The sequence below is a fragment of the Suncus etruscus genome, chromosome 7 (genome assembly GCF_024139225.1).
Source record: "Suncus etruscus isolate mSunEtr1 chromosome 7, mSunEtr1.pri.cur, whole genome shotgun sequence".
Taxonomy (NCBI): domain Eukaryota; kingdom Metazoa; phylum Chordata; class Mammalia; order Eulipotyphla; family Soricidae; genus Suncus; species Suncus etruscus.
The window spans coordinates 45,963,333-45,976,284 of record NC_064854.1 but is presented as its reverse complement, the minus strand read 5'-3'; the positions used below and the strand labels follow the sequence as shown (position 1 = coordinate 45,976,284).

The following is a 12,952-nucleotide window of genomic DNA, read 5'->3' as shown; positions in this document are numbered from 1 at the left end:
CATTCCATAACAATGGTTTGCAGTAGCAAGAAGAGATAGACACTAGAATTATGTGGCCAGGACATGACATATAATCACAGGTCTTTTACATGTCTGACATGTGCCGATGCTGGGGATGAGACTCCCTCCCAAGTAAGGACTATTCACTTCTAGTAGTGCCCAATCATTTTGTGTCCTCCTTAAGAGGGAAACAGCCAAATAGAAGTTGGTTGTTGAACATGCTCCATAAAGTTACCAGATATCTACTGCTACCCTGATTTCTGTGAGATTCTGAAGCACTGGTTCAAGTACTAGAAGCCTGAATGGCAACAAAGGACAATTGGGAGGATGCACATACATCTGTGTCCTCTTTCTCAGAGTGTAATGCTGGTTCTACAGACTGATGTGTCTTATGGAACTGACACTAATAAGTTGAGTTTTCCTCATACAGTAGGTGGGTTAAGAGCTCGACCCATTTGGCATAGCTTGTCAACAAATAGGCAAACATATATGCAGCCACATTGCCTCATAGCAAAGTAGTTAGGGGTTAAACGCAAGTCAACGTCCCTTTAGAGGTGTGGATCAATGAAAGAGATATTTCATTTATCTATACAGTGAGAGCACTTGATCATGGTGCTTTCCACCTCTTCCCTTACAAAGCCTTCAGATTACCTGATAAACACAAGTAATTAGGTTTGAACTCAAGTCACAGTTCCGATTAACAGGCATGCACTTGAATTACAATTATTGTCACTTTGTCCTATCCTTTCCCTTCATTTTCCTCCTTTTTCAACTCTTCTTCAATATTTCATTTTGTTATATTTCTCAATGGAGGAATAAATATTTCTCCATATACATATGTATTTCTCCATATAGAAATACAAAACATTCATTTTGTTGTATTTCTGTATTTCTCAATGGAGAACCTTTCAGAAGGAAACTAAAAGGCCTATCATCAAAAAGGTTACATTAAAAGTGGGTGAACCTTGATGGACTCTTTACTTCCTTCCTATACAGGCTCTACTATCTACTGCTAAGAAATCAATCTTAGAGAATTAGCAGCAAAGAAAAAGAGACTGATTTACCTGATTATCTAGATCAGGTAAATCAATATTTTACACAAACACCCACACAATTCAAAAAGCATATATAGGGGTTCAGTGATCAAAGGCATTTTAATTGAAAATTATAGGGTGGAAAAAAACTATTAAGTGGCTAAGGATTACTCTTCATCCCAGTAAGCAGAGAATAAAACATTTGTTTATTCACTGGGTGAAATAATCCTGTAAGCCTCACCATGGAAGATAGATGGCAAACAAGTTAAGAGAGCAGAGCCCTGGATGAAGTTCAGATATTTATCCTCTCCAAACCCCTGGCAGGTTCAGAGTTCTGGCTCTGATTTATTCTCTATATCCTACTCTAAGTATGGCCCAGGAAAGTACTACATGTAGTGCAATGGACATCCAGGAGTGAGTATCAGAAACAAGTGGGCTCATAGAAATCTCCTTGGAAAGGAATTCAACAACATCTGTGCAAAGCAGAGTGAGTAGCCAAGACTGCTCATGTAATGTGGGTGGCTGCTGCTAATGTGTCCAGGTCCCCCCACCCCAAGGTCATGTTAACCTCAAGCTCTTTTGGCTCTGGAATTCGAACATCCTTGTGATTGATGGTAGTTACCACAAAAAGTAATTTTCCATCTTCAAAAGAAAAGCAGTAAAACAGTAAAAAATAAATAAATAAAAGGCAGGAAACAGTAGTGGAAAGGGTGTCTGGGAGGACATCTAACATTTTACCAATTTACCTGCCATGTGAAATGTAAAAAAATTACTTGTAAAATGAAAATGGCTGAGGCTGCTATGTAATTATTGGCAAGTTCTGAGTTACAAATACTTGGGGTTTAATAAACATGTCATGTTCACAAACTACAAATGAATTTTACCTGCATGCTTTCCTCCCATTTTATGCTGATATCAAAGCTCAGAAAACTATCTGGGCTGAAATCTTAACTTGTTTCCAGTTTTCCTCTCTGTGTGTGACATCTCAGACTTTCTCCTCTTCACTAAGTATGACACCATCACCTCTGCCCTCACACTTGGTTAAGTCTCTTCCTCATTCTTACCCTTCTGCTACTTTCTCAGGTAACCCACAAAGAAGACATTCCCAGCACCTCTAAAAATGCTATGTGTGGTAAACAGAATCAATACAAGCAAATCTCATCCTGTAAGAGCAAATATTAATGACAAAGATTAGAACATTTTGATATGTTGTTTCAAGTAACTTTTGAAATGAAGTGACATTTTAGTAGAGATGATTTTGTGATACTCATTCATACTTAAAATCAACTTCATATGTAAACAGTCATACAGATTTTACCAGTTGTTTTAATCATATCATGACACTGAAACATGAGTACAAGGACGTTAATGTTTAGCACACTAAAACTAAATGGTAAAAAATAAGTACCTTGTAGTACTTATTGCCCAAGTCAAATATGACTTATCCACATGCAAGGAAAGTCTCTGACCTGATGTATTATCATCTCTCTGCCCAAAATTAAATTTTTAAATAAATTTTATAAAATACCTTCCTGTGAGTTTCATTCTGCTTAGTGTTTATTATTCAAGGGACATATGACTATACATAAAATTCAAGGTATACACCGACCCTAATAAGAAAGTCTACATTGCCTTGTTGGCATTCTTGATGCTCAAGTAGATGCATTTTCTTGTATGTTTCATCAATTTGTTTGATGAAACATAAAGAATTTAATATTATGTAGTGTAATAAAAAATTTTTTCCATTGGAAAAAAAATAAAGACTGAGGAGCAACAAGGTAGCTAAGGAAAATGCAATGATTTGGCTAAATATGCAATATGAACATTTTCTCCTCTAAGTTCAGCAGTTAAGCCAAGGTCATAAATGACAAAATTCTCACTAGAGAGCTGACCTGTGTTGAGTTGCTTCAAACAGTGTATTAACATTTTCAAATTGTCAGAGCAGATGGCCATTTAAGTCATCCCCTGGAATGTCACACCTAGCCACCTAAGGGCCTGTGTCCTTGACTAAAAGATATGCAAAAAGCCCACTAAGAGCATTTGCAGCATCTAGACAGGATGCTATTGGTGGCTAAGTTACAGTGAGAGTTCCCCGAGGCACCAAAGGGGAGAAAACCATCTATACTTTTTGGTTCCTATTCCCATCAAACCTATTTGCTCCTTTTTTTTTTTTTTTTTTGAGTAAAAAATTCTTCTTTTTCTTTGTCTTTTTCACAAAGATTTACAGCATCTACCTCTCTTATTTCTCTGAGATTTGTGGGTTCTGGGTAATTTAAAGTATTTTCCTCTACTACCCTCTTGAAAGTCAAAGGTTCAGAACCCACTCATTTAAAGTGACTTAAAGCAGATGAAAATTCTTGAATGCAAGAACACCAGACAGCAGAGAAAGCAAAGGAGATTTAGAATTTGTCACCCAGAATCAAAACAGATTGTACATTGATGAGAGATTCTGACCTGCCAAACACCAAGAAAATATACCATGTAGTCCAAATAATATGACGATTATTCTGGTGGACTTAGTATCATAGGCAAAAAAAAAAAGGCTTTATTTTTTAACTCAAGTTTAAGTCAGTGAAACTTCAATTAATGAATTAGAAAGTAATGTTTAGGGAAGTGATTCAAACATATAAGCAGAATGAATACACTCAAGGTTGTGTGGTCTTTGTGATGAAGTGAAAAAGCCAAACAAAATCTCTGATCTCAGAGTGGTCTAGAGGGCCACCTGTCTACTGACAGGAAGGGAAGGATTGAGCAGGAGGGGTCAGTGCATAGTCAGTGGTAGCAAGCAGCCAGAGGAAGGTCTGGCTCAGTCTATATCTCCTTGTAGGCATCATTTCATTCACCCAAAAACCTGTGTGTTGGCTTCCTGAGATCAAGCCTGGGAGTCCAGAGACTATAACAATCATCTCTGAACTGTCCCACATTGCAACACCAGAGTCTCAGAGAATGAAGCTCACCTCTTTGTATTCAATTCATATTTTCTGAGAACCACAAGAATCATCATATCGAACAGACATCAAACTATGGGAAAGTCTACAGTCTTAGCCCTCAAGGCAATCTCTCATAAGTTTGATTAAAGCTGACTCACAGTCTGGACTGCAAAGCTATTCAACCACAGGGCAATGGAAGAATCTGTACAAAAGTTCTAAAAAAATACCCTTCAGGTATTGCAACCTGGTGCCATGATTGGTTGATAGGCCTCTGCAGTCATTGGCGTGATGGTATGTTTATCAGCTCCAGATTCCTTTCTGCCTGTAGCACATTCGTTGGTGCTGTCCTGTCTTCCTGACACAGTGCCTCATTTAAGTGCCCTACCTTTATCTGAACTGATCTTAGACCCTTGGCTTGCCAACTTGCTTCTGTTTTATCATATTGTCCCTGGTAACTAAGTCCTCTCAGTTGTCTCTGGGGTTTTCCCTGGAATCTGGAGTGGGATCAAGTTAGTTGCCTTAGCTCTGCCTCCTTTCACTCCCTGGAACAGAACTACTCCCTTGCTTGATGTTCTATATTGTATAGGTCTAGACTTAGATTTTCCCTCTAACTCCAGAATCGGGTTGGGGAAAAGGTGGGCTGAGATTAGGTTTGCAAAATCTTCAGAAGCTGGAAAAACTCAGCATATGCCCAGAAATGTTCTCCTGCCCTCCAATGGTTTTAGGAGGTACCTTCATGATAGTGAAAGAACTTTCTCTGCTTTGGAGACAGCTATTCAACCCTCTAATGGCAGAGCATGCCTTGGCCTGATATGCATCAATCCATAGTTCTTAGCCCAATACAAACCAAGTCTTATACCAAACCAGCACCAAACAGCCCCTGATTTCAACACTCACCTCCTTCCTAAAGCTCCTCCAAACATCCTGTGGTCTCAGGTTGCTCAAGCCATAGAAAAAATAATTATCAATAGCTCTTTGGCTTAAGTTCATGACATGTTGGAACAGGACTGTCTTTCTGAGCTCCTAGGTCATTAAGAGGTTTTGAGGGCATATGATTCAAATGGAAATACTCTGGCAACTCTGAAGAATCCATACCTTCTTGCCAGACTGTGAGCTCTCAGCAACAGGGGCTAGAACCTCAGTCTCCCTTATTGACATAGGTTGGAGAGTCCTGCTACAACTCTTTTGCTCCCTACAGGGTTCTCCACTGTTCAATGGCAGGCATTGCACTTATTGACCACACAATGAGGCATTCTCACATCTGCTTCTATACACTTTTGCTTTCTGACCTTTTACAAATGATGAGGGATGTTTATAAATGACCACGAATTGCATAAATGAAGGAGCCAAAAATGTGAGTAAAAGAAGGTTGGGATGGTAATGCCAATTGAGAAGCACTGGGAATATTCAATATAAAGCAGTATTCAGGATCCTTGACAATGTCAGGGAAAGGGCTGATTTCCTTTAGATCTTATCACAGGACTTACCTGTATGGCTCCATAGTCCGAACACCATAAAACATGGCCTCCTCCAGCAGCCCGAGGTTTATGCAGGCATCCATGGCGCAGTCAAGCACCTTCAGCTGGTAGATGTTGATATCAGGAAGCCTTTCAGAGTTGCTGCTTATGATCGCCTGGCACATGGCCAGAACCTGTTCCCACTCTGTTATTAACCTTAGTTAAGGATTCATTGTCTTCATCAAGAAAAAACAGAAGTAGAATGAGATTATTTAAAAGGTTAAAGAGCTCCCCAGTTGAGGGAGGGAAAGATGCACCCATTATTTTGCACAGATGAGCTGCCTGAAAACACTCTTGAGAAACAAAAACATGTAAACATAAATATCACAAAGAAGTGAATTCTGTTTTCATCAACAAGACTGCACTTGGCAGGATTAAGATTTCCAGAGAACCAATCTTTCTCCATACTCCTCAATGCACTCTCTTTCAGTCTAGTCTCAGAATGAATGTGGCAGCTTCTTCAACTAAAGATTAACTTTGCTCTGTTTAATATTATTTACTCTGCTAACTCTGTCTCAGATCTGAAATGAAACTTTGGAGAGATTTCTTCTTGAAAAGAAGGCATACCTTTTTGTTTCTAAGTCATGTTCCTAAGCATTCAGGATAGAACTCATAGACACTGATGAGGGGAAATTATTTATTTATTTATTTATTTATTTATTTATTTATTTATTTATTTATTTATTTTGGTTTTTGGGCCACACCCGGTGGTGCTCAGGGGTTACTCCTGGCTTTCTGCTCAGAAATAGCTCCTGGCAGGCACGGGGGACCACATGGGACACCGGGATTCAAACCAACCACCTTTGGTCCTGGATCGGCTGCTTGCAAGGCAAACGCTGCTGTGCTATCTCTCCGGGCCCAAGGGGAAATAATTTAAAGAAATCTATTCCCACTAGATCTCAAACTTACGAGTTTTTTTAAAAATATTATTACAAAGCAAAATTGATCAAATTTATACCAAAATAAATAAAATTATTTACTACACCAAATAAAATAATTTTTATTTAATTCTCCTCCCAAGAAAATATTGAGTATATTTTATGTACATCGGCTGCAGGTGAAAAGAATGATTTTTGGAAATGAAGCTGAGAAAAGCTCAGATCCTCTTTAGGGCAGTATTAACTCCCTGATGAACTGAATCCATAACCTACTTTCATGGTTTTGTGTCACTGAGGGTTTTTCTGGTTGTTTCTGTTGTTTTGGAAATATACCTAGCAGTGCTCAGGGCTTACTACTGGCTTACTCAGGAATCACTCTTGGTGGAACTTGCCAGCGATGAACCTTGGGTCAGTGGCAGACAAGATAATGTCCTGGGTGTATTATCTCTCCAGCCTCATGTTATTGGTTTGTTTGTTTGTTAGTTTTTTGGTGGGAGAGGTCAGGATGACTCCTGTAAGAAAACTGTGAACAAGGTATGTGAAATCTGGAATGTGCCTGAAACCCCTTTGGCAGGAATTACCTAGAAGCAACTCCTGAAGGTAAGCATGCAGGCACCAGGTTCCTGAAAAGGCCCCCACTTCCACCCTTGACTCTTGATGCTGATGGGGAGGTGTAGACTAAGAAGAATGCTGGTTCTGCCTCACCATCCTTACCTGAATTCAATCTGGAAGGGTTAGGTTCTTCTGCTTTTATATGGTGAAATTCCACTTGGGTCACAGGTTTGAGGACTATAGATATAGCAGTTGTCACAGCCTTTAACTATAGGATTGGATTTAAGTTAGTTCTATTATTTGATAGATTTAAGGTCTGAGGAAACTCCCTGAGCACTTTTATGTCAACAAGGTAGGGGGAGTGGAGGCCTAATGTTACTGTACGAATTAAGTGATGCTCCATGCAAAACTTTAAATTTCTTATTGAGTAGAGTGCTTGCCTTGCATGCTGTCAATGCAGTTCTCTGCCAGACACAGCAAAGGTTCCCTCTCAAATAGCCAGGAGAGTGACATACAATCAATCACAACAAAAAGAAATTCCTTATGTGTTCCATCACAAGCCTGAAAGAGTTCTGAGTGTTGGGGACATCACAGAAAATGTAGAAGCATTTGCAAAACATATACTACACAAATATTGGGGCCTTCCTCCTTCCTTGACAGTTCTGGCCTCTGAGCATGAGTAAGTAGGCTTAAAACAAATAAATAGATTGATTTTGATCACATTTCCTCCCCTCCATCTACATTCTCTCTCACTTCCCCACCATGCAGGGTTCTCTGCTCCATCATGCTGCAACTCCATGCCACAACACAAAGCCCTCCTCATCAAGTACCTATGAGCATGCCCTGCCCTGAATAGAAAGCCCATAACGCTCTCCTTTGCTCTTTCATCTCTACCACAGCTTCAATACTCTCAGGACACTGCTTTCTAAAACATTATGAAATACATATATGAAACTAATTAAGCCATTTGTGAGTGGGGACTAATATCATTATAGAGCTTCACCAGAAGTTTTTCTTTCCATACTAATGCCTTATCCCAAAGGCACAACTTTCTTGTTAAGAATTTTAAGTACCAGGAGGCACAGCTTAGGACCTTTATGCCACATTTCCTATCCATAACACTCTGTAATTTTAGGATGAGGAGGTATCTCTGAGGAGGTGACTCTGGTCCTACATTTATTGAAGGAAAGTGAGTTGGGTTTGGTTTTTTTTTTTTTTTTTGTACTCACTGACATGGATGTTTAAAGTTTGCTACATGTATCCCCCAGAGGTTGGGAGAAAGCAGTATCTTAGGCAACGCAGTGATTTTCTAACAGATTGCCAGGATAACCTCAGTGGCTTTTCATTCCTGGATTAGATATTTGACGAACTGTCAAGAGGAATGACTGTTTTTTACACAGTTTGAGACATTTTGGTGGCAAGTTTTTGTACCTCATTTTAATGTCATGTTGTTTGGCTCCGTTTATTATTTGCCTTTTCATTTCTATAGGTGCTACCTTACTGCAAAGAGGTTTGCGGTGACAAAACTTAAAAGTAAAAACAAAAAGCACTATTCTACAGGCAAGGAAAGAAATACAGCTGCTTTCTCTTCCAGCAAGCTGGAAGGAATTGTGTGCCAATTTTCCTTTGCAACACTGGCAACCAGCTCCTGGCAAAAGAGGAAGACCTTTTATGTAAAACACCCCAGTGAGAAATGAAAAAAAAAGTGGAATAATTTTAACTAGGAGGCTTTCCCCACCAGCTAATGAGGATATGTATTTGCTAAAAATTGTAGTTGCTGTCATTTGCTTGGTGTTTATGAAAATTATCTTATTCCAGTGGAGCTATACAGAAAAGCCAAGACAGAGCCCACCCAAAGAGGAAAGGAGTTGATGGACTGAGAAGACACCTTTCCTCCTGAATATTTACAATAGAACATTATTATATTAAATACTTTATTACAATAGAATGAAATATAAAATAATACTTATAATGTAGTATCATATAACCCAAAGAGGGTTATATTGGAAGATAGGTAAATCTACTTGAGAACTAATCACCTCTTTGCACCTCAAGGATGTGGATTCAGATCCACAGGATTGTACTCAATTACTTGTATTATTCTAATGCTTCAGTTCATTGCATTTAAAGTCTATCCTCCAAGCTTTAAAGTATGCCAGGCCTCCTCATTTCTCTTCTTCTTTTTTTTTTCTCCTTCTCTTCCTCCTCTACCTCCTTCTGTGTATGTGTTTCGGCACATCTGGTGATGCTCAGGGGCTGATTACTACTAACCTTGTGTTCAGGAATTACTCCTGGTGGTACTCAAGAGACCATATTGGATGCTAGAACTCAATCACAAGTTGGACAAATAAAACACAAATGCTATACTACCTCTTTAGCACCTTCCTTTCCTCCTTAACAATTAAGAATGCCCAATAGTGTGCTGTTCTCATATTAGTCTTACCCAACAGGATATAGTAGTTTCCTTTAACTTTGCAACTGAGTCTTTGATGCACCTTTAATTATCTCTTTTTTTTTTAAACCAAGATTGCTAATATATTTACTGCCTTATGTCTGAGAGTTATGAATGCAGAATTCTACCTGAAAAATTCCATTTGGAGGCCAGGATATAATACAGTAGTTAGGGTGCATGCTTAGAATGCTCCTGACCTGGGTTTGATTCCTGGAACAACATGGTCCCCCAAGAATCACTGGGTACCCCTAGGACTGTCACGTGTGGGCCAGGTATCCCAGCACTTTAAGGTACAGCAGAATCACATCCTTGAGCCTTTGAATTAGCTATCAGTTGGGTTGGTCAAGAATTGCTAGATTATTGGGGCCAGCGAGGTGGCGCTAGAGGTAAGGTGTCTGCCTTCAAGTGCTAGCCAAGGAAGAACCGCAGTTCGATTCCCTGGCATCCCATATGCCACCCCCCCCAAGCCAGGGGCAATTTCTGAACACTTAGCCAGGAGTAACCCCCAAGCCTCAAATGGGTGTGGCCCAAAAAAAAAAAAAAAGAATTGCTAGAGGAGTTTCCCAGGTGTCCTGAGCACTTCAAATAATTCAATTTTGCCTCTGGTTCCAATCATCAAATGTTATTTAAACTTTATACACCTTTTATTTTAATAATTTTTATTTTGACCAAATTGGCTTACATATCTTTCACAGTAATATTACAGGTACATATTAACATTAAATCGGGGCATTCCCATCACCAAAGTTGTCCTCCCTCCCTCCCCTCCCGGTTCCCATCTTGCATCGCATATTCCCCCTTCCTCACCCCCAGGGCTATTAGTATAAGTGGTCTCCTCAGTGTCTAGCTTATGACTTAGTGTTCATACAACTGTTTGGTCTTGGCACTCTCCATTATTTCCCCCTCTATTTGAGAGGCGGAACTAGATAGTTCAAGTTATATGGTTTTGTTTGAAGAAAAGAAAAGCAATAAAATGGGGTAAAATCAAATAAACCGAATATGGACAGAGTCCTTCTCGAGGCTCTCAACCTCAGTTTGAGAGAAGAAAGGGAAAAAGAAAGTGAAACACCACAGCAATACAAAAGGAAATATCAAATAAAAAATCCATTGAGCTCTACAGCAATAAAGACAAGCACCACATAATAACTACTGTCCTGAAATAAAAACATGACAGAGTGCAAAAAGGAAAAAAAAAAGTTGGAGACAACAACTTCAATATCCAAACCAAAACAAAGAAATCAAAAAACTAACTAACTAACTAACTAACTAACTAACTAAATAAATAAATAAATAAATAAATAAAGATTATTTTGTACTGTTTTTTTTTTTCCTGCATAGGCACAGTAAATATTGGAGACATTAGAAAGGGAATTCCCTTGGCCTAAGAGATACAGGATTTCTCCACCCTTGAAGTATACTGTCATGAGAATAATGATAGATTCCTTGCATGTTCATTTACTCTCCCCTCGATGCCTTTGTGATTATACATCCTTTTTAATAGATCTTCTTCCAAACTGGATAGGAAAATGCAGGTAGAATCACACTAATTGCCTCTTATTTCTTGCATTCTACTCTATTTTGATTCATGTAACTCAAGATCACAACAAAGCTGTGGGTGAGTCTACATTCCAGGAACTGGAGGGAATATAGGAGAGAGCTGAGCTGAAAGTGGAGCATACAGAGTGATAGCACAAGCATCACCTTGGGTACCACTCTTGCAGTAAAGCCAGTCCACTGTTGCAAGCATCTGGCACGTAGTGTTGGCCCCTTTTACTAAATTCCCCTCTGAAACCTGGAAAAATACTTTGCCAATCAAGACCATGACTGTGCTCACATGCTCTGAGGATACAGATTCCTTTCCATTCATTCAGTAACCTATTCTAGACTCTTTACCAAAGTTACTTTAAAAAATAATCAAAACTGGGGACCAGAGCAATAGCACAGTGGATAGGGCATTTGCCTTGCATGTGGTTGACTTGAGTTTAATCTCCAGCATCCCATAGGTTTAATCCCTAGCATTTCATATAGTCCCCATAGCCTGTCAGAAGTGATTTCTGAGCAGAGACAGGAGTAACACCCCTGAGAGCAGCTGGGTGTGGCCCCCCCAAAAAAGAAATTAAAACAGGCAAACAATTCAAAGACTTGCTTTGCAATAGATTTTAAATATTTCTTAGTTCATCTTTGTAGACAAGAGCATTTGGTTGCTCACTGCCCTTCCTTCAATCTGAGCCAGCACCCTTGGGGTGGCGATGGTGGTTTCAGGCCTGCCCAACCAAGCAGAACATAACCATGAACAGAGTCAGGACCCTAGTTGCATTAGGGATTAACCCTATAAAAAATAAAAGAAAAATTGGGAGTCAAGAAAGTCAAGTAGGAACAACCTGTGTTCAATTCTTCTGATGATAATATTTTCACCCAAATATGGATTAATCTACACAGAAACCAAACTGAAACAGGGAATCACAGAGCTTCCATAGAATGGGACAAAGTAGCAGCACCCAGAAAGACAGACAGAAAAAATGGCTTTACTAAGAAATCCCACCAAGAGTTAAGTAGCTGCAATCTAGAAAACATGAAGGGACATATATTTACCCCTAGGGACATTACTGAGGACAATGCTCAAGGCTTCTGTGGGTGTTTCTAAGGTCATGGAAGCATCTTTTAGATCTTTCCTTACCAAGTTTACATATAAGCAGAGCTTTTAGTGCTTGAGGGAGGCACCAGTGTTTGCATCTGCAGCCTTGTGCTTGCCATGCAAATGCTTTAAGTCACTGTCATCTTATGCAATCCTTCCAGTTCCCAAATCCTATGCTGATTTCTATCACTGGAATTAGAGGCAAGGGTCTGGAGGTAGAGCTGCTAGTGGGCAACATCTTAATGATCTCTCTAAAGCAGAAGATGCCAAGATCCATCTCTTTTTCCATAGTAACAGACCCCTGATGGCAAGTCCCTAAGGAGTGCTTCCCTTACCTTCAGCAAATAGCAGGGCTAGTGGGAGAGACAGCTATCAAGACTGATTTCTCCTGGGAGACAAAAAGACCTGATCCTTGCAATTCTCACCTGACTGCTAGCAAGCCAGCAAGCCAAAGCTTTTCAGGCAGCAAGCAACGATGTAGTGCAGTACATATTTTGGACCCTCCTTAATCCACGGAATCCTAAAGCACTGCCAGCCTGCAAGGAGGCCTGCCCTGTTGCCTGCTATGCTTCCTTGACTGCCCATAGTTAGGCAAACTCTGTCCCCTGCCAGCCCTGGATGTGTGCTCTGTCAACATCTCGGGCTGGGGCTTCAACCACCTTTCAGACCTGAGCTGGTATGGTTCTTCAGACAGAACACCACTGTCAATCTGAGTCATTCATGACTATACCTACATTCCCTAGTCACTGTCCATGCTTTCAATTGGCACCAGGCTGATACAAAACACTTGACACTGCTATTCTCTTGGAAGTCATTCAGGGGCCAGTTGAGACTGAGACTATGCAGTCATTAATCAAGGAGTTTTGCCACTTCAAGCTCCTAAGCAAAGTCCCAATCAACTCCAATGCTACTGCTGGTCAATACATTCTGGATCATGAAATCCTAAAAGCCTAT

General features: G+C 39.9%; 1 protein-coding gene across 1 annotated transcript in view; it reads right to left on the bottom strand.

Annotated features, from left to right (window-relative positions):
- Window positions 1-12,952, bottom strand: part of SMYD3 (SET and MYND domain containing 3) — an 834,473-nt gene that overhangs the window by 115,727 nt on the left and 705,794 nt on the right. The window contains exon 10 of the mRNA XM_049776664.1: window positions 5,452-5,626. Coding sequence (XP_049632621.1) covers window positions 5,452-5,626 — 175 coding nt within the window. The remainder of the gene's footprint in view (window positions 1-5,451; window positions 5,627-12,952) is intronic.